General features: G+C 42.3%; 2 protein-coding genes across 6 annotated transcripts in view; one reads left to right on the forward strand and one right to left on the reverse strand.

The window, feature by feature from the left end:
- The window catches only part of LOC133577117 (uncharacterized), a 24,117-nt gene extending 13,895 nt beyond the window's left edge, over positions 1-10,222 (forward strand). The window contains exons 2-4 of the mRNA XM_061930693.1: positions 263-464; positions 7,485-7,697; positions 7,791-10,222. Of these exons, the coding sequence (XP_061786677.1) occupies positions 263-464; positions 7,485-7,697; positions 7,791-10,222 (2,847 nt within the window). The remainder of the gene's footprint in view (positions 1-262; positions 465-7,484; positions 7,698-7,790) is intronic.
- A 579-nt stretch (positions 10,223-10,801) lies between these two features.
- On the reverse strand, positions 10,802-25,528 carry ttc9c (tetratricopeptide repeat domain 9C). 5 transcript variants are annotated; one of them, XM_061930698.1, is made up of 5 exons: positions 25,431-25,528; positions 15,891-16,214; positions 15,590-15,772; positions 11,130-11,336; positions 10,828-11,043 (listed from the first exon to the last, which is right to left on the reverse strand). In XM_061930698.1, exons 2-4 carry the CDS (start codon positions 16,189-16,191, stop codon positions 11,155-11,157), a joined length of 666 nt encoding a protein of 221 aa, XP_061786682.1. In that variant the 5' UTR covers positions 16,192-16,214; positions 25,431-25,528; the 3' UTR covers positions 10,828-11,043; positions 11,130-11,154. The 5 variants fall into 5 exon arrangements, with proteins under 5 accessions (XP_061786680.1, XP_061786681.1, XP_061786682.1 ...); XM_061930696.2 differs by having other exon boundaries at positions 10,802-11,336; positions 15,891-16,195; XM_061930697.2 differs by lacking the exon at positions 25,431-25,528 and adding an exon at positions 25,371-25,389 and having other exon boundaries at positions 10,802-11,336; positions 15,891-16,195.
- Between the last annotated feature and the right edge of the window lie 2,325 nt (positions 25,529-27,853).

Below are 27,853 nucleotides of genomic sequence, written 5' to 3' on the forward strand. Positions count from 1 at the left end.
TTTTAACAGGCAAAAGCTTTATAACCTCACTAATGCCTTGCATCGTCTATATTAGATATATAACAACGGGCGGATGCGGGCGGGTGCGGTTTTGATTAAATGTTAGTTCACGTGGATGCGGATGGTTGACGACTTTTGTGATGCGGTTGCGGATGAAATAATTGCCTATCCGCGCATCTCTAGTCTCTACAGTCTTTTCACAGTGTTGTTGTTACATTTTAAAATGAGAAGAAACGATGTTTACGACCTTGTGTTTTTCCAGGCCCCTTCCCCCTCCGATACAATACCCTGTCAGAATAACCCGGACACCAACGCCGACGGGATGGGACGCACTTCAGTAGGCAGTGGAAGTAACTCCCGCTGGTCCACTCTATCCTGGGACGCCCCCTCGGACCTGCTGTCACCCCCGACGCCCGACACGGGTGCTTTAGCCCACCTGGACAGTGACTCCAGACCTAGCTCAGGTAAAAAAAAAAAGAAACACGGTTTAAGTTATGTGTGCCCTCCTAAACATTAACCTCACTCTTTTGTTTACTTGCACCGTGTGTGACTTTGCTCTGACTCACTCAGCGTTTCAGACTGTCCTGACAAACTCACTTTTAGTTACGACCTACACCCAACTCACACATTCCTCCGCTTGTTCACACTTCTTTTCTGGTTATTTCACTTTGAAGTGAAACTATCTTTAAAAAAAACCCTCATATATTTAATTTCACACTTGCCTTTGTTTAAAGTAGCAGTAGAGTGGAAAAACAAGTTGCCTCTATATTAAAGCTATTATCATATACAAACCCCGTTTCCATATGAGTTGGGAAGTTGTGTTAGATGTAAATATAAACGGAATACAATGATTTGCAAATCATTTTCAACCCATATTCAGTTGAATATACTACAAAGACAACATATTTGAAGCTTGCAAATAATCATTAACTTTAGAATTTGATGCCAGCAACACGTGACAAAGAAGTTGGGAAAAGTGGCAATAAATACTAATAAAGTTGAGGAATGCTCATCAAACACTTATTTGGAACATCCCACAGGTGAACAGGTAAATTGGGAACAGGTGGGTGCCATGATTGGGTATAAAAGTAGATTCCATGAAATGCTCAGTCATTCACAAACAAGGATGGGGCGAGGGTCACCACTTTGTCAACAAATGCGTGAGGTTTAAGAAAAACCTTTCTCAACTAGCTATTGCAAGGAATTTAGGGATTTCACATCCACGGTCCGTAATATCATCAAAGGGTTCAGAGAATCTGAAATCACTGCACGTAAGCAGCTAAGCCTGTGACCTTCGATCCCTCAGGCTGTACTGCATCAACAAGCGACATTAGTGTGTAAAGGATATCACCACATGGGCTCAGGAACACTTCAGAAACCCACTGTCAGTAACTACAGTTGGTCGCTACATCTGTAAGTGCAAGTTAAAACTCTCCTATGCAAGGCGAAAACCGTTTATCAACAACACCCAGAAACGCCATGGGCTTCGCTGGGCCTGAGCTCATCTAAGATGGACTGATACAAAGTGGAAAAGTGTTCTGTGGTCTGACGAGTCCACATTTCAAATTGTTTTTGGAAATTGTGGACGTTGTGTCCTCCGGACCAAAGAGGATAAGAACCATCCGGATTGTTATAGGCGCAAAGTTGAAAAGCCAGCATCTGTGATGGTATGGGGGTGTATTAGTGCCCAAGACATGGGTAACTTACACATCTGTGAAGGCACCATTATTGCTGAAAGAGACATACAGGTTTTGGAGCAACATATGTTGCCATCCAAGCAACGTTACCATGGACGCCCCTGCTTATTTCAGCAAGACAATGCCAAGCCACGTGTTACATCAACGTGGCTTCATAGTAAAAGAGTGCGGGTACTAGACTGGCCTGCCTGTAGTACAGACCTGTCTCCCGTTGAAAATGTGTGGCGCATTATGAAGCCTAAAATACCACAACGGAGACCCCCGGACTGTTGAACAACTTAAGCTGTACATCAAGCAAGAATGGGAAAGAATTCCACCTGAGAAGCTTAAAAAATGTGTCTCCTCAGTTCCCAAACGTTTACTGAGTGTTGTTAAAAGGAAAGGCCATGTAACACAGTGGTGAACATGCCCTTTCCCAACTACTTTGGCACGTGTTGCAGCCATGAAATTCTAAGTTAATTATTATTTGCAAAAAAAAAAATAAAGTTTATGAGTTTGAACATCAAATATCTTGTCTTTGTAGTGCATTCAATTGAATATGGGTTGAAATTGATTTGCAAATCATTGTATTCTGTTTATATTTACATCTAACACAATTTCCCAACTCATATGGAAACGGGGTTTGTATATCTGATTTATGACACCAAAAGACTTCCAAAGTTTGCGAATCAATAGACATGATCAAGTATCAATTTCACAGACATTTTAGAGCCATTTTGAGAGTTAATGAAGCAAGCCAGTCACGTGATCCGTGACGTAGAAGTAGCAACCACAGATCCCTTCCCCATCAACAACAACAACTCTAATAAAGCAGACTTTGTGAGAGCCAACAGCGATTATTTTGGGAAAAATTATGATACAAAACATTATATTTTGTAGCCCGAACACAAGCAGGAGGAGTAATAAGTTTTAGAAGCAGAGTGCTAAAAGGATGCAGCTTGAAACACTATATAGTAGGGGTGTGGGAAAAAATCGATTCGAATTCGAATAGCGATTCTCACGTTGTGCAATTCAGAATCGATTCTCATTTTTTAAAAATAGATAAAAAAAAAAAAAGGTTTTAATTAATCAATCCAACAAAACAGTACACAGCAATACCATAACAATGCAATCCAATTCCAAAACCAAACCCGACCCAGCAACACTCAGAACTGCAATAAACAGAGCAATTGAGAGGAGACACAAATACGACACAGAACAAACCAAAAGTAGTGAAACTAAAATGAATATTATCAACCACAGTATCAATATTAGTTACAATTTCAACATAGCACTGATTAAAAATCCCTCATTGACATTATCATTAGACATTTATAAAAAATAAAATAAAAGAACAATAGTGTCACAGTGGCTTACACTTGCATCGCATCTCATAAGCTTGACAACACACTGTGTCCAATATTTTCAGAAAGATAAAATAAGTCGGGTGGCATCCTGACCAGATGCCCGAACCACCTCATCTGGCTCCTCTCGATGTGGAGGAGCAGCGGGTTTACTTTGAGCTCCCCGCGGATGGCAGAGCTTCTCACCCTATCTCTAAGGGAGAGCCCCGCCACCCGGCGGAGGAAACTCATTTCGGCCGCTTGTACCCGTGATCTTGTCCTTTCGGTCATAACCCAAAGCTCATGACCATAGGTGAGGATGGGAACGTAGATCGACCGGTAAATTGAGAGCTTTGCCTTCCGGCTCAGCTCCTTCTTCACCACAACGGATCGATACAGCGTCCGCATTACTGAAGATGCCGCACCGATCCGCCTGTCGATCTCACCATCCACTCTTCCCTCACTCGTGAACAAGACTCCGAGGTACTTGAATTCCTCCACTTGGGGCAGGGTCTCCTCCCCAACCCGGAGATGGCACTCCACCCTTTTCCGGGCGAGAACCATCGACTCGGACTTGGAGGTGCTGATTCTCATCCCAGTCGCTTCACACTCGGCTGCGAACCGATCCAGCGAGAGCTGAAGATCCTGGCCAGATGAAGCCATCAGGACCACATCATCTGCAAAAAGCAAAAACCTAATCCTGCAGCCACCAAACCGGATCCCCTCAACGCTTTGACTGCGCCTAGAAATTCTGTCCATAAAAGTTATGAACAGAATCGGTGACAAAGGGCAGCCTTGGCGGAGTCCAACCCTCACTGGAAACGTGTCCGACTTACTGCCGGCAATGCGGACCAAGCTCTGGCACTGATCATACAGGGAGCGGACCGCCAAAATCAGACAGTCCGATACCCCATACTCTCTGAGCACTCCCCACAGGACTTCCCGAGGGACACGGTCAAATGCCTTCTCCAAGTCCACAAAGCACACGTAGACTGGTTGGGCAAACTCCCATGCACCCTCAAGGACCCTGACGAGAGTATAGAGCTGGTCCACAGTTCCACGACCAGGACGAAAACCACACTGTTCCTCCTGAATCCGAGGTTCGACTATCCGGCGTAGCCTCCTCTCCAGTACACCTGAATAGACCTTACCTGGAAGGCTGAGGAGTGTGATCCCACGAAGAGAGGAACCACCACCCCGGTCTGCCAAACCAGAGGTACCGTCCCCGATGTCCACGCGATGCTGCAGAGTCTTGTCAACCAAGACAGCCCCACAGCATCCAGAGCCTTAAGGAACTCCGGGCGGATCTCATCCACCCCCGGGGCCTTGCCACCGAGGAGCTTTTTAACTACCTCACCCGATCGCCTCCCTCGGGAGGTGTTTAGGGCACGTCCGACCGGTAGGAGGCCACAGGGAAGACCCAGGACACGTTGGGAAGACTATGTCTCCCGGCTGGCCTGGGAACGCCTCGGGATCCCCCGGGAAGAGCTGGACGAAGTGGCTGGGGAGAGGGAAGTCTGGGCTTCCCTGCTTAGGCTGCTGCCCCCGCGACCCGACCTCGGATAAGCGGAGGAAGTTGGATGGATGGATGGATAAAATAAGTCATATTTTTGGTTCATTTAATAGTTAAAACAAATTGACATTATTGCAATCAGTTGATAAAACATTGTCCTTTACAATTATAAAAGCTTTTTACAAAAATCTACTACTCTGCTTGCATGTCAGCAGACTGGGGTAGATCCTGCTGAAATCCTATGTATAGAATGAATAGAGAATCGTTTTGAATCGGGAAAATATCGTTTTTGAATCGAGAATCGCGTTGAATCGACAAAAATCAATTTTGAATCGAATCGTGACCCCAAGAATCGTTATTGAATCGAATCGTGGGACACCCAAAGATTCGCAGCCCTACAATATAGCATTAGCAGCAATGCTAAGTGCTAAACATACAAACTAACTATAATAAAACAAACTAATATTTCCACTCTCATTGGGATGCCGACCAACGGGACACTCGCATAATCCCGTTTAGATGAAGAATGAATCCCAATACTCACAAAGGGTTGCAGCAACTAGCATCTTTGTTCACCATCTCGTGGGATGTGAAAGTGGACCAGCCTGTCGGTCCATGGCCACATTTGTCTACCCCCAGGTGATAGATGAATGAATTATAATCTAGAATTGACTTTTAAGCAAGTTTGAGACGAGACGAAGCAGAAGCAGCCGCTGGCTTAGTGTGTCTACAATAGCAGCGTAGACTAGCATTAGCTCACTGCTATCAATGCGCTGCTAAAATAGGCCGTCTGTGTTGGTGCTTTTGCACATATTCAGTTAATTTTCAGGTCACAACACGTAAATGGAGAATTGTTTGCGGTTTTCTGTACTTTCATAGAAAGTGCATAATGAGCGCAGTAGAGGACACTTAATGTGTTGACTCAATTGTTAGCTATTTACGATTTCGAATGCATAAAAAAGCCAACGTGTTCATGTCTTAAATAATGATCGTGAATGATAAAAAGCTAATCGTTTTCCAATTTCTGCGTATTTCTAGTATGACTGATCTGATAATATAGTCAGAGTGCAGAAGCGTTATTACAGAGACGTAGAATCTTTGGATCTGAATTTGTGGCATTTTGTGCCATTAGATGGTATGTTCACATACTTTGGGGATTGAGAATACAATTGGATATGGTTTAATGGATACAGTGAAACACAATTAAGTATATAAAGTAGGGATGTCCCGATCCAGGTTTTTGCACTTCCGATCCGATACCGATAGTGTTTTTGCATTTCCGATCCGATACCGATACTGGCCTATCCGAGCATGTATTAAAGTTTAAAGTTATTTAGCCTACTTAGTTGTCAGAATCATGTTGAAAAGGGTTTTAGTACTCTTGATAACAACTAGCCAGCTGAATTAGGGGAGTTTGAATAATACACAATGGTTGGTAACAAGAAACTGACCTGTTTATTCAAGGATAAACACAAAATAGACAAAATTATACATGACAAACAGAAATGGCATCATTGAACTAGGTCTGGGCGATATGGCCTTTTTTTAATATTGCGATATTTTAAGGCCATATTGCGATACACGATATATATCTCGATATTTTGCCTTAGCCTTGAATGAACACTTGATGCATATAATCACAGCAGTATGATGATTCTATGTGTTTTGATTGATTGATTGAGACTTTTATTAGTAGGTTGCACAGTGAAGTACATATTCCGTACAATTGACCACTAAATGGTAACACCCGAATAAGTTTTTCAACTTGTTTAAGTCGGGGTCCACTTAAATTGATTCATGATACAGATATATACTATCAGATATATACATATCATCATATGAGAATAAATCTAAAGTTAAAATATAGGGTAGAAATGCACCCATTTGCAGGAAATGTAGTCTTGATTTTCAAAATTTTCTTTCAAGGCTTGCATGTCTACATTAAAACATTCTTCTTCATACTGCATTAATATATGCTACTTTTAAACTTTCATGCAGAGAAGGAAATCACAACTAAAAAAATCACTAATTTTTTCATACGGTGTTGATGTGGACATTTTTGCCTCGGCATTTTGATGGTGTGGGCGTGTGGCACCGAATGGAGATAAGCGTCTCGACAGACGTCACAATATTTGAACAATGATGACGAAAACTGTTTTCTCTGTCGTGTCCGTGTGTCGAAAATTGTTTTACGCTTATTTTTTTATTTGATTTTGTGCGTGGCATAGATTTGCTATGCGCAGAGGACGCTTAAACAGTGCGCAATTGCACAGGCGAGCACCTTAGAGGGAGCGTTGCTCGCACGGCTGCACTAGCATCACAGCTAACATTAGCCATGCTGCTACCTCTCTGCTGGGAGAGGGCGTATACGTATGTGACGTATGACGTGACAGTATGTGACGTATGACGTGACAGTATGTGACGTATGTCGTGACAGTATGTGACGTATGACGTGACAGTATGTGACGTATGTCGTGACAGTATGTGACGTGTGTAAGAAGGTGCACTTGCTGTCTGTGAGAGGGAGACACAGGAAAGAGTGAGAAGAGCCTGTCGTGTAATGCCAGCAGCTAAAAGCAACTGCGTGAGAATTCACAGACCTGTGGATGTGTTGAAGGTGTGCTGGAAAATGCGGAACGGAAATTAGGGAGCAGCAGAAAAGTAGAATGTATTATTTAAATCGGTGCGTTGGAAAACACGGACCGGAGTTTTTTTTAAAACTGGATCTGGATCGGCATTTTCCCATGCCTTGCCGATACGCAATTTTTGGCAAATATCGGCAGCCGATCCGATCCAAATATCGGATCGGGACATCCCTAATATAAAGTCAACATGTTTTTCCACTCTACTGCTACTTTGAATTCTGAGATGTCACAGGAACCTACACTGGTTTGTTTTTTTGACAGGTCTTTAGAACATTCACAAAAATAATATGCATGTCTTGCGTTGTAGGGTTCTATTCTGTGAGTGGCAGCTCGCTGTCCGACTCCTGCTACTCCGTGTCCAGTGAGGCTGCCCCTGCGGTCAGACCCCTGAAGCTGTGGGACCAGGTCCCAAGTTCGACTGACAACACTGACATTCTGTGGTCAGACTGTGCGGTGCAGCAGCCCGTACTCCACTATCCACACAAGGAATCTGAGCCAACAGGAGAGTCGGCAGTTTCAGGTGAGATGATAAAAATAGTGGGACCATGAAATAAATGTACTGTAACTGAAACTTCCTTTCATATAAATAATCCTCTTTCCTTATGTCTTACAGTTTCAAGTGACCCTGAGGTGTCTGGTCTCAGCTTTTTGTTCAACCTCTGCTCAGGCCTCAACTACCCCTTGATTTCTTACCTCCTAAAACTCGACCGTGTCTCCCATGTGCAAAAACCACAGTTGGAACCATGTTACTGTGAAGACCTTGTGTCCCGTAGGACAAAAGAGGTGTACCCATACCCCAGTCCGTTACACGCCGTCGCCCTCCAGAGTCCCCTCTTCACCTCTCACACTCAAGAGCGCCCACCTTCTCCTAACCCTGAAGGAGACCAGCTGAACAAACCAACTGAGACAATAAGTCAACATGTCCAACGTCCGAATCCCACTACCCAGTCCTCTCTGACACAGCTGGAGCAGTACATCTCTAGGCTCGCTCATGAGTACCACCATCGAATAAACCTCTCCATACCTGATCTTGCCTCAACTGCTACCCCATGTTCATTCACGCACAGAGGCCTTAACACGCCTGGTAAAAGTCACGGTTCCACTCAGTCCCTGTCCGCCTTTGAGAGCCGCAATACACCTTCTAATGTAACACCTTGCAAATCACTACTGGGTAACTCGGCTAGAGTCAGCCTCAGCACTACAGGGAAAAAAGCCACTAGGAACTCAATCAACCTGGGTAGCCTTCCCTCTGCGACTGGAGACGATCTGAACATCAACTTGCATCTCAACCTAAACTTGAACCTTGCCCATGGTTTGAACTCCAACAGAGGGTTTGTGGACAAACCCAAAAATGTCAATGTGGGAGATGACTCAGCAGCTTCAGTACCAACACAAGCCTCCTCCACACCCGGCTCAGCACTTAGAGCACGGCCCCGCATTTCCACCTGTCCCAACTCCCTGAGCCATCGCAGCTCCCTGGAGGTCACTTCCACTCCTGGAGCCACTTCTGGATTCGGGCCAGCAGCCTTCTCTCGCTCCTTGGACTGGAGTGCCGGGCCTCTATCTGAGGCAGGAACCTTAACTTTGGGCAACAGTTCTGGATCTGGTCCAGGGTCTCAGCGTAGTAGCTTGATGCAGGAGTCCAGCCCCAGTCCCAAGCTAACTGAGGAGTCCCCAATGGTGGAAGAGATCTCACGTCTTTCTGGCCTGTCTAGGGCTGTGGTAGTCGGGCTGATGGAGCAAGGCGTAGAGCTGGACATTGACTGCTTCAAGGCTGATGGAGCCAAAGAGGTGAAGAAGCATAGTAAAGTTCACCTGACAGCCCACACAGAGCAACCACATGACTATTTACGACTGTCCGAGCTGAACCCTCAAAGACCAATCCAGTTGTCTCTCAGCGTCACCCATTCGCCACAGTCCCAGTGCAGTGTCACCCCACCCCTATCGCACTCCAGCAGTCCCATTCACCCTTACCAGGCTCCCTCTCCACACTACTTCTCCCACAGCCACTACCAGCAGATCCCCTCCCCGTCTGACCTCCCTTCCTCCACGGCGTCCTCTCCTGCCTTCCGCCCAACACAGAGAGCCCACTCTCCCCCACGTCCTCTCCAACCCTCTCCGTTGGGGGCTACCCCTCTCTCTGTGTTCCGAAGAGATGCCCCTTTTCAGTGTTCCCTGCCCCGTGCCACCATCACAACGTCCCCTGTGGAGTACGCCGGCATCCATCCCAGGAGTGGATCCCTTCGACACAGCGGGGGAGAAAGCGGGGCTAGTGGGAGCTGGAATAGGGTGGAGGGGGACGGGCTCTACAGAGGCAAGCATGCGTCTCACAAGTTGATAAGGGCAGCAACCGTGAGCAGCTACGCCAGGAGGGAGGATTATGGCACTACTTGGGGTGAGGAGGAGACACAATCATGCAGAAAGCCTTCCAGCAAACTTAGTAGAGCCTTTGAGGGGCGTCTCTGGAGCAAAGACACACAGAGTGAGAGGGAGGAGATGGACAGGGCGGAGTATGGCTATGGCTGGACAAGGAACATCGGCGGAAGCTGGAAGGGGGAACAGAGAAGGGTGAAGGTGGTGTCAAAGGTAGAACAATCTCCTGTCTTCTCCAAGAAGAGGGGTAAGGAGGGTGTGGAGAAACGGAGTTCTGGCGTCAGGATGTCCAGGAGGGCTCTGTTCAGGAGCGAGTCCCAGGGCTTGTTGGTGCCTCGCAACCACGATGAGCCCACTCATCGGGCAAACTGGGTGTCCTCCTTCGATGTGGGGCAAAGTGGTGTGAGTGCGAGCAGAGATGAAGGCAACAGACTGCTGAGAGCAAAGGAGGACAAACACCTCTCGTCCACCGCCAGCCTTTATAACCTCTCCTGCTCTCAGAGCCTGGAGAGCAGTTGTCACTCCCTCTCGCCTCTTTCCTCTCCCTCCTTTTCTCCATCCCCACCACCCAGGCTGACCCTCCAACGTTCTCGGTCGTTGAGGGACTTGGGGAGACGAGTCTTTGGGTCCATGAGGTCCTTAAGTCTCAAACAGAAACCGTCTAAAAAATGACATTTGTTCAGCTCCCGAATGTAAATGTGATTTAGTACTGCTTTTGGCCGAGAGACTACAGGTTCTCCCATCAACCACTCATTAGATGGACATTCCTCTCAGGCAGATTAATCCATATAATGTATTGCTTCAAAATGGGTCTTTCAGTCCAATTAGAAGGCGGGGGCAACTTTATGACTGCATTGCATCTCTAATTTAATAAAGTGATGCAGCCAGGGAGTGTTTACCTTAAGAAGAATGTGAATTAGAAGGGTCTGGAGATGCAATCCTGTGTACATTTTTGTGGAGCACTAATTTAGGCAATAGTAGATACAGTAGTAGTCAAAAGGCAGTGGACATTATTGTATTGGTTATAGAAACATGACTGCTGTACCTCCTGAGTATGAATTTACTGTATATGTATACACTGTTATGCATGCTGCTCTGTGATCAGTTATTGTCAAAATGTTGTATTCTTCTTTTATTATTGGAAATCATGACTCTCAAGTACAATCATACCGGCCAAATGTTGACCAAAACCAAACTTATCTTGCATTTGCTCAGGATTTTGAAAATGTTAAGTGACTTAATTGCCGCTTAAATGACTCAAATGATTAATGAAATAAACGCTGGAACAAAGCAAACCTGGTGTCAAATACACACACAACCTACATTGACATTTGTTTGACAGCAGCGGTGGCTTGAGTAGAATTTATTGGTTTAAAAAGTAGTTTGGTTAAGAAAGCACAAATTCAACAGTGTGGTGCATGAAGTCTTCTTTTTCAGGTTTCCAAGGCAGCTCTGTGGACTGATCTTCGTAGCTAAACCCAAGTTCTCTGTTGCTAGGGAACACCAGTTTTGGTCTTCACTTCAAAAACTTGACTTTTCCCCCTCAGTTTAAACATACCATTACTACTGTGCCTCTCACCTCTGACACGATGACATCAGTGCGTTCAGGTTTTCATTACAGTGTTGCTCTGTTGAACTTGAACAAAGTCCCCTCCTGCATCTGTGGGGACTCCAGAGCTGCTCTTTGTGCTGGAAGCAAACATGCCTCTGTACATAGCCTTCTCCTTAAGTAACTCACGACTCAGATCCTCCTCCACCCTTTGCAGGTATCGCCGGATGTTGGTGTCTGCAACAGAAAATGAAGTCAAAAACAATAATACAGTCAAGAGTGGCTGTCATTCCAATTTCACTTAAAGGGGAACATTATCACCAGACCTATGTAAGCGTCAATATATACCTTGATGTTGCAGAAAAAAAGACCATACATTTTTTTAACCGATTTCCGAACTCGAAATGGGTGAATTTTGGCGAATTAAACGCCTTTCTAATATTCGCTCTCGGAGCGATGACGTCACAACGGGAAGCAATCCGCCATTTTCTCAAACACCGAGTCAAATCAGCTCTGTTATTTTCCGTTTTTTCGACTGTTTTCCGTACCTTGGAGACATCATGCCTCGTCGGTGTGTTGTCGGAGGGTGTAACAACACAAACAGGGACGGATTCAAGTTGCACCAGTGGCCCAAAGATGCAAAAGTGGCAAGAAATTGGACGTTTGTTCCGAACACTTTACCGACGAAAGCTATGCTACGACAGAGATGGCAAGAATGTGTGGATATACTGCGACACTCAAAGCAGATGCATTTCCAACGATAAAGTCAAAGAAATCTGCCGCCAGACCCCCATTGAATCTGCCGGAGTGTGTGAGTCATTCAGGGACAAAGGACCTCGGTAGCACAGCAAGCAATGGCGGCAGTTTGTTCCCGCAGACGAGCGAGCTAAACCCCCCTGGATGTCTTGGCTCACACCGTCCCGAAGATGATCAAGAGAAGAATATCGACCCTAGCTTCCCTGGCCTGCTGACATGAGGGTATGTCTACAGAATATATTAATTGATGAAAATTGGGTTGTCTGCACTCTCAAAGTGCATGTTGTTGCCAAATGTATTTCATATGCTGTAAACCTAGTTCATAGTTGTTAGTTTCCTTTAATGCCAAACAAACACATACCAATCGTTGGTTAGAAGGCGATCGCCGAATTCGTCCTCGCTTTCTCCCGTGTCGCTGGCTGTCGTGTCGTTTTCGTCGGTTTCGCTTGCATACGGTTCAAACCGATATGGCTCAATAGCTTCAGTTTCTTCTTCAATTTCGTTTTCGCTACCTGCCTCCACACTACAACCATCCGTTTCAATACATTCGTAATCTGTTGAATCGCTTAAGCCGCTGAAATCCGAGTCTGACTCCGAGCTAATGTCGCTATAGCTTGCTGTTCTTTCCGCCATGTTTGTTCGTGTTGGCTTCACTATGTGACGTCACAGGAAAATGGACGAGTGGTTAAAATCAGGCACTTTGAAGCTTTTTTTAGGGATATTGCGTGATGGGTAAAATTTTGAAAAAAACTTCGAAAAATATAATAAGCCACTGGGAACTGATTTTTAATGGTTTTAACCATTCTGAAATTGTGATAATGTTCCCCTTTAAGTGTGAGCCCCACAAATGTAGGAAATATGTAGTACTTCACTAAAATGAGAGCATCGCAATCATTCAGTGTTAATGCAATCTCTATTACCATGGCAACCTGGGTGTAAGCTCATGTTGTTGGGAAAGTTATTGTTTAATTTTACAACTTTGCATGTTTTAAGTTTATTCACAAAACCATAGAACAATTACAATAGTAGTGAATATCATTTAAAGATGTTGGTAAGCGAAAGGGTAACCCAAATAAGCTAGAAGAAGCTTTTGACAGGGGGTCCAGAGGACAGTATATACATGGAATGATGAAAAATGGTGGCAAGCACAAAAAAAAAACAACGCTATATGATTAACACAAGATAATAGTACTAAAGCAAACATACACATACATGCATACATTCATTCAACCATGCAAAACCCAACAGTCTACCCCACATGAGGCATTAGAGATAGGTGGTTAATAGGTAAGTTTTCAGTTTCTTTTTGAAGTTGGAGAATGGATACAGCATCTTGAGGCTCTCATTAAGCCGGTTCCAAATCTTTGGTCCCCTGCATACAACACTTCGAGCGGTACAAGCCAGTAGACGATGTTTACCTGATATCAGATCTAAGTTACGAGTGTTGTGGGCATGCTGGGGATTGACATCCATCTATCCATTTTCTACCCCTTTGATTGTCCCATTTGTATTCAGCTGTCACTGACCACATGTCATTTACACATCACAGCAGTAGGGGGAGCTCTGAAGAGTAAATACACAAAAATACTGAAGTAGCCCTCAGTGGAGCAAAGCCATCAATCTAGCAAAGTTTAAAAACAAAACACACAATAAAAGGCATTACAAATTGAACTGCCACATTCAATTTCAACCAAGTGTAACTTGGCCACAATTCAATATAGCTTATTTGTGGACCCAGCCTTGTATAGGTTTTGGAAATGCTAACAAATGAACAAAATGTATTGTAAGGACCTGCTGAAGTTGATGTTGTGTTCTTGAGTGAGTGAGATTTTGAATTCCCATTGTTGTGAACGTAGCACGCCTGTAAGGTGATTGGCGAAGAAGGAGGAAGTGTTGTTGTTGCGGAAATGAGGAGTGAGGATAGACGTGCGTGTGGAAGGAACGAGATAAGTTGAGCTGTGTTATTATCAGTGACGTGCAGTCACTAGAGGCACCATCATGGAAAGAAAAAAAATGTAAAAAGAAAAAAAAATGTAATTGTTAAATGTATCCAGTGATTATACTATAAAGTTATTTTCCATTTAACTTCACCAGGTTTAGATTATTTTTATTTAAAATCGCTGAATTTTCACATTTGCCGTTCAAATACTGAGAAGAGACGGTGCGGTGAACAGCAGCCAGTTGAGGCACGTCACTCAGTGCCTCAACATGGATCCGGACTTGGCTAACTGCTGGCCTGCTGTGCAGTGAGACTGTATTGCTATATGAACTATATTATACATTTCCATAGTTTAGTTAGCTGAGGTATATAATGTACAGTGTATTTTGTCAACAACTGTATGTGTGTAACGTATTTCTTGTGCTGAGCGATCATAAAACGGCTGCAAAAGACGCACTGGCTGAAGCTCCAGTAATCCCGCCTCCTGCACCCCCACCGTAGAATTGTTATATCAACTAAAGCCCACACTTAAACTTTCCACGTGCAAGATTGAATCTATTTAAAAAAGTTATTTCATAAGAAGCCAAAAAGTGCAAAAACAATAATGTTCGTGTTGGAGGAGTTGTGAATGACTGCAGGGCCACAACATTAGGTACACCTGCAGACTGCAGGTGTACCTAATTCACAACTCCTCCAACACGAACATTATTGTTTTTGCACTTTTTGGCTTCTTATTAAATAACTTTTGTAACCTATTTTTATGGGCTTTCCTCTTTGTGGTGTTAAGTTCCTGTTATGCGCTGTTATACAGTATATGCCTTGAGCTCTTATTTTGAAGGCGCTAAGAGCGGAAGTGATGACACGGAGTGGAGCGGAGGTTTTTGAAAGAAGGTAAATAAAGTGGTCCTCGTGTAAACTGGAGCCTCCGTGTTTGTTATTTTGTAGTTTTATACAGTATAGGCGACATTTATAAACCCTCGGTTACACTTTTTTAAAATAGATTCAATGTTGCACGTGGAAAGTTGAAGTGAGGGCTTTAGTTGACATAACACTCACGTCAGGGCGTTCATTAATCCAGCACAACAGCGGCGCATGGACTTCATTTATAAGTAAAGGTAAGACCATAATAACGTTTTTTTATTAAATGTGCTTTTTTGTGTGCTACAGTTTGTATGTGTAAAGTTAAAGTTAAGTTAAAGTACCAATGATTGTCACACACACACTAGGTGTGGTGAAATGTGTCCTCTGCATTTGACCCATCCCCTTGATCACCCCCTGGGAGGTGAGGGGAGCAGTGGGCAGCAGCCGCGCCGCGCCCGGGAATCATTTTTGGTGATTTGACCCCCAATTCCAACCCTTGATGCTGAGTGCCAAGCAGGGAAGAATGCTGGTATGAGCTTTTAAACATAACCCGGTAACTGCTGCCAATCAAATGGTGAATAAGATACTCTTTAGGGTTCATATGTTTGTAAATCTGACTGTGATGAAGTCAGTGCCTCACCAGCCATCAACCTCACCGCACGTCACTAGTTATGATAGGTTGCTCAATAAAAGTTTAAAAAGAGCGTCAGACTTGGTGTGCACTTCTTCTGGACGCTACAGTATATACTGGATGTGCTTACAGCGACTCTAATGCCTCTCAGAAATTTTGCAGGGTTTTTCTCCCCATAAAATGTTCCTTTTCAAAGACATCTCACACACACAGGTCCATGCGTATGTCCATTTATAAACTGTATGGAAAACCCTATCAAAAATGAGCATTACTTTTTGTAGTTGTAGGAATACTGCTATTTACCATTAGGCTGCATCTTGCAGGCCTGTGTCAGGTATTGTTTGGCTCTTTGTGCGTCTCCCAGCTCCAGAGTGGCCACGCCGGCCCTGTACAGCGCTTTTGCATCACCTGGTCGCCTCTCTAACACCCGCAGGCTGTACTCCTGGACGCGGGCGTAGTCGACAGTTTCCCTCTGCAGCAAACAGGCTGAAAAAGACAAACAGTGCCTGTCCATACACAGTATACATTTTAGGGCGTTCACATTTACTAGCTATAGTCTTGTTAACTGTTGCGCTTGCTCTCCTCCAATTTAAATGGAATATACCAGCTAAGTTGTTGTAGCAGTCCACTTGTGTGCTTCTTAGCAATGTCTCTTGCTCCGCCGTGAGAGCTGGCATCTTGGGTCCAAATCCTTTCAGTGCTGATGTCACCTCAGAGTCGAGGCTTCGAAGAACCAACAGAGCGCGATGATAACGGCCTACAGCCCCACGGATGTTCTTTTCCCTATAGAAAGCGTTCCCTTCCGTCTTCATCTGGCCTGCGTCTTCCAGCAAGGCCCAAATGGGCTTCACAGAGGGGAAAGAAGCTGCTGCTGCCCCCTGCAGGTGAGGGCTGGCCTCCTCCATCAGCCTGCAATGGAGTGAGTGTGCTGAAATTAAAGAAACACATCGAATAAAAATGAAAACGAGACATATACTGTTACTGTGTGACTCTTGTGCTGTTAAATATTTAATCATATGTTTTGTCTTTGAGGCTGTAAATCTAAATTATATAATATAATCAGCAAAACAAGTAGTTAGTGCAAGGCTGAAGCTGGCAATCAATAATGACTATTCAACTACAAACCCCGTTTCCATATGAGTTGGGAAATTGTGTTATATGTAAATATAAACGGAATACAATGATTTGCAAATCATTTTCAACCCATATTCAATTGAATATGCTACAAAGACAACATATTTGATGTTCAAACTGATACACATTTTTTGTGTGCAAATAATCATTAACTTTAGAATTTGATGCCAGCAACACGTGACAAGAAGTTGGGAAAGGTGGCAATAAATACTGATAAAGTTGAGGAATGCTCATCAAACACTTATTTGGAACATCCCACAGGTGCACAGGCAAATTGGGAACAGGTGGGTGCCATGATTGGGTATAAAAGTAGATTCCATTCCTCAGTCATTCACAAACAAGGATGGGGCGAGGGTCACCACTTTGTCAACAAATGCGTGAGCAAATTGTTGAACAGTTTAAGAAAAACCTTTCTCAACCAGCAATTGCAAGGAATTTAGGGATTTCACCGTAATGTCATCAAAGGGTTCAGAGAATCTGGAGAAATCACTGCACGTAAGCAGCTAAGCCCGTGACCTTCGATCCCTCAGGCTGTACTGCATCAACAAGCGACATCAGTGTGTAAAGGATATCACCACATGGGCTCAGGAACACTTCAGAAACCCACTGTCAGTAACTACAGTTGGTCGCTACACCTGTAAGTGCAAGTTAAAACTTTCCTATGCAAGGCGAAAACCGTTTATCAACAACACCCAGAAACGCAGTCGGCTTCGCTGGGCCTGAGCTCATCTAAGATGGACTAATACAAAGTGGAAAAGTGTTCTGTGGTCTGACGAGTCCACATTTCAAATTGTTTTTGGAAACTGTGGACGTCGTGTCCTCCGGACCAAAGAGGAAAAGAACCATCCGGATTGTTATAGGCGCAAAGTGTAAAAGCCAGCATCTGTGATGGTATGGGGGTGTATTTGTGCCCAAGATATGGGTAACTTACACATCTGTGAAGGCTCTATTAATGCTGAAAGGTACATACAGGTTTTGGAGCAACATATTATGCCATCCAAGCAACGTTACCATGGACGCCCCTGCTTATTTCAGCAAGACAATGCCAAGCCACGTGTTACATCAACGTGGCTTCATAGTAAAAGAGTGCGGGTACTAGACTGGCCTGCCTGTAGTCCAGACCTGTCTCCCATTGAAAATGTGTGGCGCATTACGAAGCCTAAAATACCACAACGGAGACCCCCGGACTGTTGAACAACTTAAGCTGTACATCAAGCAAGAATGGGAAAGAATTCCACCTGAGAAGCTTAAAAAATGTGTCTCCTAAGTTACCAAACGTTTACTGAGTGTTGTTAAAAGGAAAGGCCATGTAACACAGTGGTGAACATGCCCTTTCCCAACTACTTTGGCACGTGTTGCAGCCATGAAATTCTAAGTTAATTACTATTTGCAAAAAAAAAAAAAAAAAGTTTATGAGTTTGAACATCAAATATGTTGTCTTTGTAGTGCATTCAATTGAATATGGGTTGAAAAGGATTTGCAAATCATTGTATTCCGTTTATATTTACATCCAACACAATTTCCCAACTCATATGGAAACGGGGTTTGTAAGTTTGTTAGGGCAGGGCTATTCAACTGGGGGCCAAGTTTGGCCTGGTTTTTCAGCAGATTCCTAAAAACATCAGGGCACTGTCATATATGTGATCTATCATCTTTGACTAGCAATTTTACAGTAGGTTCTTCAAAAAAGAAGATTCTCAGGAACATATAAAATAGGGATAATAGTGACGAGAGGATTTGGCTCGCTGCAAATGTGGCCCTCAAAATATTTTAGTTGAAAAGCCCTGTTCGAGGGGGCCACTTTTTCAGAAAGCTCAGTGCTGTCAGGACATAAATAAATCTTTGCTTTACGGCTCCAAAGGGCACGTGATATCACACAGTGGGTTGTGGGTAACCATTTTTGCTGAACATAGGTTTGGTTTACATGCTGTAGTCGTGGCCATCTGAGAGAGTAGACTCGATTCAATTAGATCCGTGGTTCTTAACCTGGGTTCGATCGAACCCTGAGTCGGGCTCAGGGGTTCGGCGGAGGTCAAGACACACCCGACTCATCGTGTAAATAAAAACTTCTCCCTATCGGCGTATTACGGATACGGCAACAGCAGAAGTCACACTGATTTGCAGGTGTGTCATTTGTTGCGAGTTGTGTTGGTTTTGTTGTTTGAACAAGGTGATGTTCATGCACGGTTCATTTTGTGAACCAGTAATAAAACATGGTAACACTTTAGTATGGGGAACATATTACCATTAATTAGTTGCTTATTAACATGCAAATTAGTAACATGTTGGCTCTTAACGAGTCATTATTAAGTACCTATTAATGCTTATTCGGCACGGCCTTATTATAACCCTAACCCTCTAACCCTGGCCCTAACCCTAACCCAGGGGTCGGGAACGAATTGAGGTTTTCAGCACCGAAGGCTTGGAATAACCTACAATCGAACATTAAACTTCAAACCCTAGTTACATTGAATGAGTTTAAAGCTTCTGTGAAAGGATTACAGTCTACCTTGTCTGTATGCACATGTGTCATGTGAGCAAGTTTTAATGTTGTAAATGTGATGTTTTATGTATTTGTTTACTGTTTTTAATGTAATCTTGCTGCTGCTCTCTTGGCCAGGTCTCCCTTGGAAAAGAGATCTTTGATCTCAATGGGATTTTACCTGGTTAAATAAAGGCTAATAAATAAATAACCTTTTTGGCTGAGAGAGCTATGAAAGCCAAATATTTGAAAATGTATTTCCGTGAGAGCCATATTATATTTTTTAACCCCGAATACAACTAAATGAGTGTATTTTTAAGTAAGACCAACATTTTACAGTATAATAAGTCTTATTTTTTAATAACATTGTTATTCAGAAGCTTACTAATAATAAATAAAATACTTCTTACCATTAATGCAACTTCTTGAACAGAAGCGGTAGAACACGGATGGATGGATTAAAATGCATGAGAATGTTTTATATTTTGAACGTTATTTTTAACACTGTGATTCCTCGCAAAATTATTCATTACTTATCGTGTTAAGCAATTTCAGCTAAAATATATCTGAGAGCCAGATGCAGCCATCAAAAGAGCCACATTTGGCTCGAGAGCCATAGGTTCCCTACCCCTGCCCTAACCCAATAACTCTAAATTAAGTCTTTGTTACTTAGAATATGTTCCCCTGGTGTCCAAATAACTCTAAATCAAGTCTTTGTTACTTAGAATATGTTCCCCTAGTGTCCATAAAACTGTAAATTAAGTCTTTGTTACTTAGAATATGTTCCCCATACTAAAGTGTTACCAAAAACATATAACTTTGTCTTGAATTTGAAAAAAATAAAACATTTTATTTTACACTAAAGAAGGGTTCGGTGAATGCGCATATGAAACTGCTGGGGTTTGGTACCTCCAACAAGGTTAAGATCCACTGAATTAGATTGTACAAAATGAAAAAATTCAAGGGACAGCAATGAGACAAACAGTACCCTATTTCAGATTTGAGTGAGCTGCCGCCATTGTCCAAGCCAAACCTGTCAGGCTTGTCCCTGACAGTTTGACTGTGTTTTAGTTTTTCCTCTGCGTTTGTCTTAGTTTTCTGTCAGCGCTTTTATTTTGTCTTCATTTCCTGATTGTCTCCCTGAGTGCTGCTTCCCCTCAGCTGTGGCTGATTGGCACCTGGCCACACCTGGTGTCAATCAGCCAGCTGCTATTTAAACCTGCCTTCCCCTCTAGTCAGTGCTGGATTATTATGTCAGAGTATGTTGGTGACGAACCCCAAGATGCAGAGAAGGCGGAAGGCATTGTGCGGGAAGACATGATTTAATTTAACACTACAGCAAAAAAAAACAACAAAAGGGTACAAACAAAAGGCGCGCACAAGGCGGAGAACAAACTTGGCTATGAACTAAAATAACACAAAGGCTAACTGTCGACAAGAAACAAAAACACTTACTGTGACACGAAGGAACTATGACATGAGCAGAGTGAACAAAAGTAGACAGAGCTACAACGACAAGTATTATGACAGGTGGTAGTGACATCGACAATGACAGGTAGACACTACAATAATCCAGCACTGACTGGAGGGGAAGGCAGGTTTAAATAGCAGCTGGCTGATTGACACCAGGTGTGGCCAGGTGCCAATCAGCCACAGCTGAGGGGAAGCAGCACTCAGGGAGACAATCAGGAAATGAAGACAAAATAAAAGCGCTGACAGAAAACTAAGACAAACGCAGAGGAAAAACTAAAACACAGTCAAACTGTCAGGGACAAGCCTGACAAAACCAGTCTGTATTTCGTCAGTGCAGTCAGTTTTTATACCAGAACGCAAAGTCTGTTCAGGCTTGTTGTTCGCCATTCAAATTGCGCATAATCTGCGGCACAAAACATTGAGAACTTGTTGAATTAGGTCCTGATGTTGAGCAACTCATTGTGATCATCTCCTTACCATTCTACTACACTTTTGGACAACGTTTATTTAATGTCAGGCGGTGACCATTGAAATTTGGTAATTTCCTAACCAACAACATGGATCCAACATTAGACATCAACCTTGCCTCAATTTACGAATACAACCATTTTGCAACGTTGTTCCAAAGTCAGTTTTAAAGGCCTACTGAAACCCACTACTACCGACCACGCAGTCTGATAGTTTATATATCAATGATGAAATCTTAACATTGCAACACATGCCAATACGGCCGGGTTAGTTTACTAAAGTGCAATTTTAAATTTCACGCGACATATCCTGCTGAAAACGTCTCGGTATGATGATGTCAGCGCGTGACGTCGCGGATTGTAGAGGACATTTTGAGACAGCATGGCGGCCAGCTATTAAGTCGTCTGTTTTCATCGCAAAATTCCACAGTATTCTGGACATCTGTGTTGGTGAGTCTTTTGCAATTTGTTCAATGAACAATGGAGACAGCAAAGAAGAAAGCTGTAGGTGGGAAGCGGTGTATTGCGGCCGACTTTAGCAACACAAACACGGCCGGTGTTTCATTGTTTACATTCCCGAAAGATGACAGTCAAGCTTTACCATTGGCCTGTGGAGAACTGGGACAACAGAGACTCTTACCAGGAGGACTTTGAGTTGGATACGCAGACACGGTACCGTGAGTACGCTTCCAAACATTTGATCGCTTGCCCGTACGTGCGTGCCGCTATGTGCATGTCACGTAAATAATTCAATGTATACACCCTGATGATTATCTTGTGTGATGACTGTATTATTATTATATGATAGTATATATATGTATCATGACTAGTGGACCCCGACTAAAACAAGTTGAAAAACTTGGGTGTTACCATTTAGTGGTCAATTGTACGGAATATGCACTTCACTGTGCAACCTACTAATAAAAGTCTCAAAAAGTCTCACGTACGTAACTTTGGGGAAATATATGTGCTGTATGAACTTTGGGGAGGTGAACGGTACTTTGGGCTGTGGGATTGAGTGTGTTGTGCAGGTGTTTGAGTTGTATTGGCGGGTTATATGGACGGGAGGGGGGAGGTGTTTGTTATGCGGGATTAATTTGTGGCATATTAAATATAAGCCTGGTTGTGTTGTGGCTAATAGAGTATATATATGTCTTGTGTTTATTTACTGTTTTAGTCATTCCCAGCTGAATATCAGGTCCCACCCGCCTCCCTATCTGAATCGCTCCCACTGCCCTCTAGTCCTTTACTCTCACTTTCCTCATCCACGAATCTTTCAACCTTGCTCAAATTAATGGGGAAATCGCCGCTTTCTCGGTCCGAATCGCTCTCGCTGCTGGTGGCCATGATTGTAAACAATGTGCGGATGTGAGGAGCTCCACAACCTGTGACGTCACGCTACTCGTCTGCTACTTCCGGTACAGGCAAGGCTTTTTTATCAGCGACCAAAAGTTGCGAACTTTATCGTCGATGTTCTCTACTAAATCCTTTCAGCAAAAATATGGCAATATCGCAAAATGAGCAAGTATGACACATAGAATGGACCTGCTATCCCCGTTTAAATAAGAAAATCGCATTTCAGTAGGCCTTTAAAGGGCATGTGTGTATAATAAACGTATCAATTAGAGATGTCCGATAAATGCTTTAAAATGTAATATCGGAAATTATCGGTATCGTTTTTTTATTATCGGTATCGTTTTTTGTTTTTTTGTTTTTTATTAAATCAACATAAAAAACACAAGATACACTTGCAATTAGTGCACCAACCCAAAAAAACTCCCTCCCCCACTCATTCACACAAAAGGGTTGTTTCTTTCTGTTATTAATATTGTGGTTCCTACATTATATATCAATATATATCAATACAGTCTGCAAGGGATACAGTCCGTAAGCACACATGATTGTGCGTGCTGCTTGTCCACTAATAGTACTAACCTTTAACAGTTAATTTTACTCATTTTCATTCATTACTAGTTTCTATGTAACTGTTTTTATATTGTTTTACTTTCTTTTTTATTCAAGAAAATGTTTTTAATTTATGTATCTTATTTTATTAATTTTTTAAAACGGACCTTATCTTCACCATACCTGGTTGTCCAAATTAGGCGTAATGTGTTAATTCCACGACTGTATATATCGGTATCGGTAATTAAGAGTTGGACAATATCGGAATATCGGCAAAAAGCCATTATCGGACATCCCTAGTATCAATGTCTTGTGAGGGTGCCCAGTCTCATTTTCCTGAAAAAAAAACCAAGCCATTACTACTTTTAAATACTTTGATGACTGTGCCAAAATAATATTCATATTTGTGCTTACCTAAGCTAAACGTAAACAAACATGCTTTTTTCCAAAATACTGGACGTATCGCAGCAGTTAGGGATGCACGTCATGTTTTGAACTTGTTAAAGGAAAAAAAAATAAAAAATTAAGTCAGCCATGTACCGGTAAATAAAGTCCAGCAATACCCACAATGCAATGCGATCCCACGTCACACTTTCAAGCCCAATTTTTAAAAAAACCTTTAACTCACCAAATGTCTAATATAATCATAATAAAGATCAAGCTCCTCGACATAGACAATGCTTTGGCGTTTTGGGGAATCGTCTACACAAATGTAGGGATTTAAACACAGTAAATGTTGAACATGTCATTTAAAGACAACACATTCTCAGTCATTCTCAAGGTAGTTTGTTAGTGATTAAAACCATTCATCAAAGTTAGTTAGAGGGTAATGGCTCACAGTTTGGAGTTACAAACACTTGACATATACACATACAAATACTTGACATTTCCACATACACATACTTGACATATACACATACAAATACTTGACATTTCCACATACACATACTTGACATATACACATAGAAATACTTGACATATACACATACAAATACACATACTTGATATATACACATACAAATACTTGACATATACACATACTTGACATACAAATACTTGACATATACACATACAAATACTTGACGTATACACATACAAATACTTGATGTATACACATACAAATACTTGATGTATACACATACAAATACTTGACATATACACATACAAATACTTGACATATACTCATACAAATACTTGACATATACACATACAAATACTTGACATACACACATACAAATACTTGACATACACACATACAAATACTTGACATACACACATACTTGACATATACACATACACATACAAATACTTGACATATACACATACTTGACATATACACATACAAATACTTGACATATACACATACAAATACTTGCCATATACACATACAAATACTTGACATATACACATTCAGATACTTGACATATACACATGCAAATACTTGACATATACACATACTTGACATATACACATACAATTACTTGCCATATACACATACAAATACTTGACATATACATACAAATACTTGACATATACACATACAAATACTTGAGATATACACATACAAATACTTGACATACACACATACAAATACTTGACATACACACATACAAATACTTGACGTATACACATACAAATACTTGACGTATACACATACAAATACTTGTCATACACACATACTTGACATATAGACATACAAATACTTGACATATACACATACAAATACTTGACATATACACATACAAATACTTGACATATACACATACAAATACTTGACATATACACATACTTGACATATACACATACAAATACTTGACATATACTCATACAAATACTTGACATATACACATACAAATACTTAACATATACACATACTTGACATATACACATACAAATACTTGACATATACTCATACAAATACTTGACATATACACATACTTGACATATACACATACAAATACTTGACGTATACACATACAAATACCTGACATATACACATACAAATACCTGACATATACACATACAAATACTTGACGTATACACATACAAATACTTGACATATACACATACAAATACTTGACATATACACATACAAATACCTGACATATACACATACAAATACTTGAAATATACACATACAAATACCTGAAATATACACATACAAATACCTGACATATACACATACAAATACTTGACATATACACATACAAATACCTGACATATACACATACAAATACTTGACATATACACATACAAATACCTGACATATACACATACAAATACTTGACGTATACACATACCTGACATATACACATACAAAAACTTGACGTATATACACATACAAATACTTGACATATACACATACAAATACTTGACGTATACACATACAAAGACCTGACATATACACATACAAATACTTGACGTATACACATACAAAGACCTGACATATACACATACAAATACTTGACGTATACACATACAAAGACCTGACATATATATATATACATACACACATGACTTGTACAATGTTACGTTAGCAGCCATGCTAATAATAGTTAGCAAAACCCCCCCTCCTATTACGGAAATGACGCTTTGTTAGCAAACTCGCTTGGACTGCGCTCACCTTTGCAGTAAAAGGTTGGTTATAGTGCAAGTTATGTTCAAAATGTCAGTAAAGATTTACCACTTTGAACAGGTTCTTCTTCTTCTTTATCTTCTTCTTTATCTGCTTCTTCTTCTTCTTCTTCTTCTTCTTCTTCTTCTTCTTCTTCTTCATTTCCGGCAGACTGGACGCATTTTAGGCGCATTGCTGCCCTCTACTGGTTTTTATTTGAATTGCTCCGTCACCTCAGATCATTGGAAATAGTCCAGTCCTTTGCAGGAATTCCAAAACAGATGTAAAAATATAACATATATGTAATATCTACATATTATATATATAGTACATGATATATACTGATATATAACAATATACAACAATGAGCATGTACAATATTACAAAATATGTAACAGCTGCAGCATGAAATAGAGAGTAGATCCAGCAGAAAATAGACATTATAAAGAAAGAGAGGTAGCTAACATGTCAGGTGTCAAGTAATAGACAGATATCATCTATTGCTGTATGGTCAGTGTTTTATACAGCTGGATGGAGTGCGGAATGAAAGAGTTCTTCAATCCAACACTGTGGGAACCAAGCTGAAGGAGCCTGTTTGGGTATGAACTCCACTGTCCCTCAATTGTCTGCTGGACTGGATTGTCCATGATGGCCAGCACTTTGTCCTCCTGTCCTCCTGTCCCTCACTGACAAACACTTTACTTTGTCCTCCTCCTGTCCCTCACTGACAAACACTTTACTTTGTCCTCCTCCTGTCCCTCACTGACACAAACACTTTGTCCTCCTGTCCTTCACTGACACAAACACTTTACTTTGTCCTCCTCCTGTCCCTCACTGACACAAACACGTTGTCCTCCTGTCCTTCACTGACACAAACACTTGACTTTGTCCTCCTCCTGTCCCTCACTGACACAAACACTTTGTCTTTTTTCCTCCCTTTGGATTGATTTTCTGTTTATTGTTTTATGCCCTGTGCTACGTTTCCTTTTTACTCTAGTGTATTAAGCAGAGGTGTGGACTCGAGTCACATGACTTGGACTCGAGTCAGACTCGAGTCATGAATTCGATGACTTTAGACTCGACTTGACAAAATGTGAAGAGACTTGCAACTCGACTTAGACTTTAACATCAATGACTTGTGACTTCACTTGGACTTGAGCCTTTTGACTTGACATCAATCAATCAATCAATCAATGTTTATTTATATAGCCCTAAATCACAAGTGTCTCAAAGGGCTGCACAAGCCACAACGACATCCTCGGTATAGCCCACATAAGGGCAAGGAAAAACTCACCCCAGTGGGACGTCGATGTGAATGACTATGAGAAACCTTGGAGAGGACCGCATATGTGGGTAACCCCCCCCCCTCTAGGGAGACCGAATGCAATGGATGTCGAGTGGGTCTAACATAATATTGTGAGAGTCCAGTCCATAGTGCATCCAGCATAACAGTAAGAGTCCAGTCCACAGTGGGGTCAGCAGGAAACCATCCCGAGCGGAGACGGGTCAGCAGCGCAGAGATGTTCCCAACCAATATACAGGCGAGCGGTCCACCCAGGGTCCCGACCCCGGACAGCCAGCATGATGTTGCGGGTCATTTTGACCCAGACGCTTTGATGTGGGTAAACAGCTGTTCAGATCCAAAATAAACATGTCTCTATGATGTACTTTTTACTTTTACTTTTTACATGACTTGCCACTTTCCCCCAAATCCAAAGCTTAAAAAGTTATTTGGGAGCGCTCCGTATTTTAAATTTTCTTCGTCTGTGTCTTATCAGCGTGTTGTTCCTGTCAGCTGGTGTGCTGTCAGTACAACAGCCAATCAAATTAGATCTACGTTGTTTTCATCACACAGCATTCATCCAATCACATTGCAGAAGAACCAATGAACAAGAGTTGTCCAACAACGTGCCAGTGAGAAACATCCATCCATCCATCCATTTTCTACCGCTTATTCCCTTTGGGGTCGCGGGGGGCGCTGGAGCCTATCTCAGCTACAATCAGGCGGAAGGCGGGGTACACCCTGGACAAGTCGCCACCTCATCGCAGGGCCAACACAGATAGACAGACAACATTCATACTCACATTCACACACTAGGGCCAATTTAGTGTTGCCAATCAACTTATCCCCAGGTGCATGTCTTTGGAAGTGGGAGGAAGCCGGAGTACCCGGAGGGAACCCACGCAGTCACGGGGAGAACATGCAAACTCCACACAGAAAGATCCCGAGCCCGGGATTGAACCCAAGACTACTCAGAAACAATTATGCCAAAATTGGTTTCGTTCGGGTATAAAAACTACGACTTGGTCAACAAAAAACGAATTGCCATATGCAAATCACGCAGTTCGAATATTACAGACGGAGACGCAACAACTTCCAACTTCGTTCGACATTTGAAGTTGCACAAAGAAGGGTAAGTTTTGAATGTAAGATAACGTTTATTGGCTAAGTAACGTGACTTTTATTTTCTGTGTAGTTAAATCAGCGAGGC

Source organism: Nerophis lumbriciformis, linkage group LG36 (assembly GCF_033978685.3).
Source record: "Nerophis lumbriciformis linkage group LG36, RoL_Nlum_v2.1, whole genome shotgun sequence".
Lineage (NCBI taxonomy): Eukaryota > Metazoa > Chordata > Actinopteri > Syngnathiformes > Syngnathidae > Nerophis > Nerophis lumbriciformis.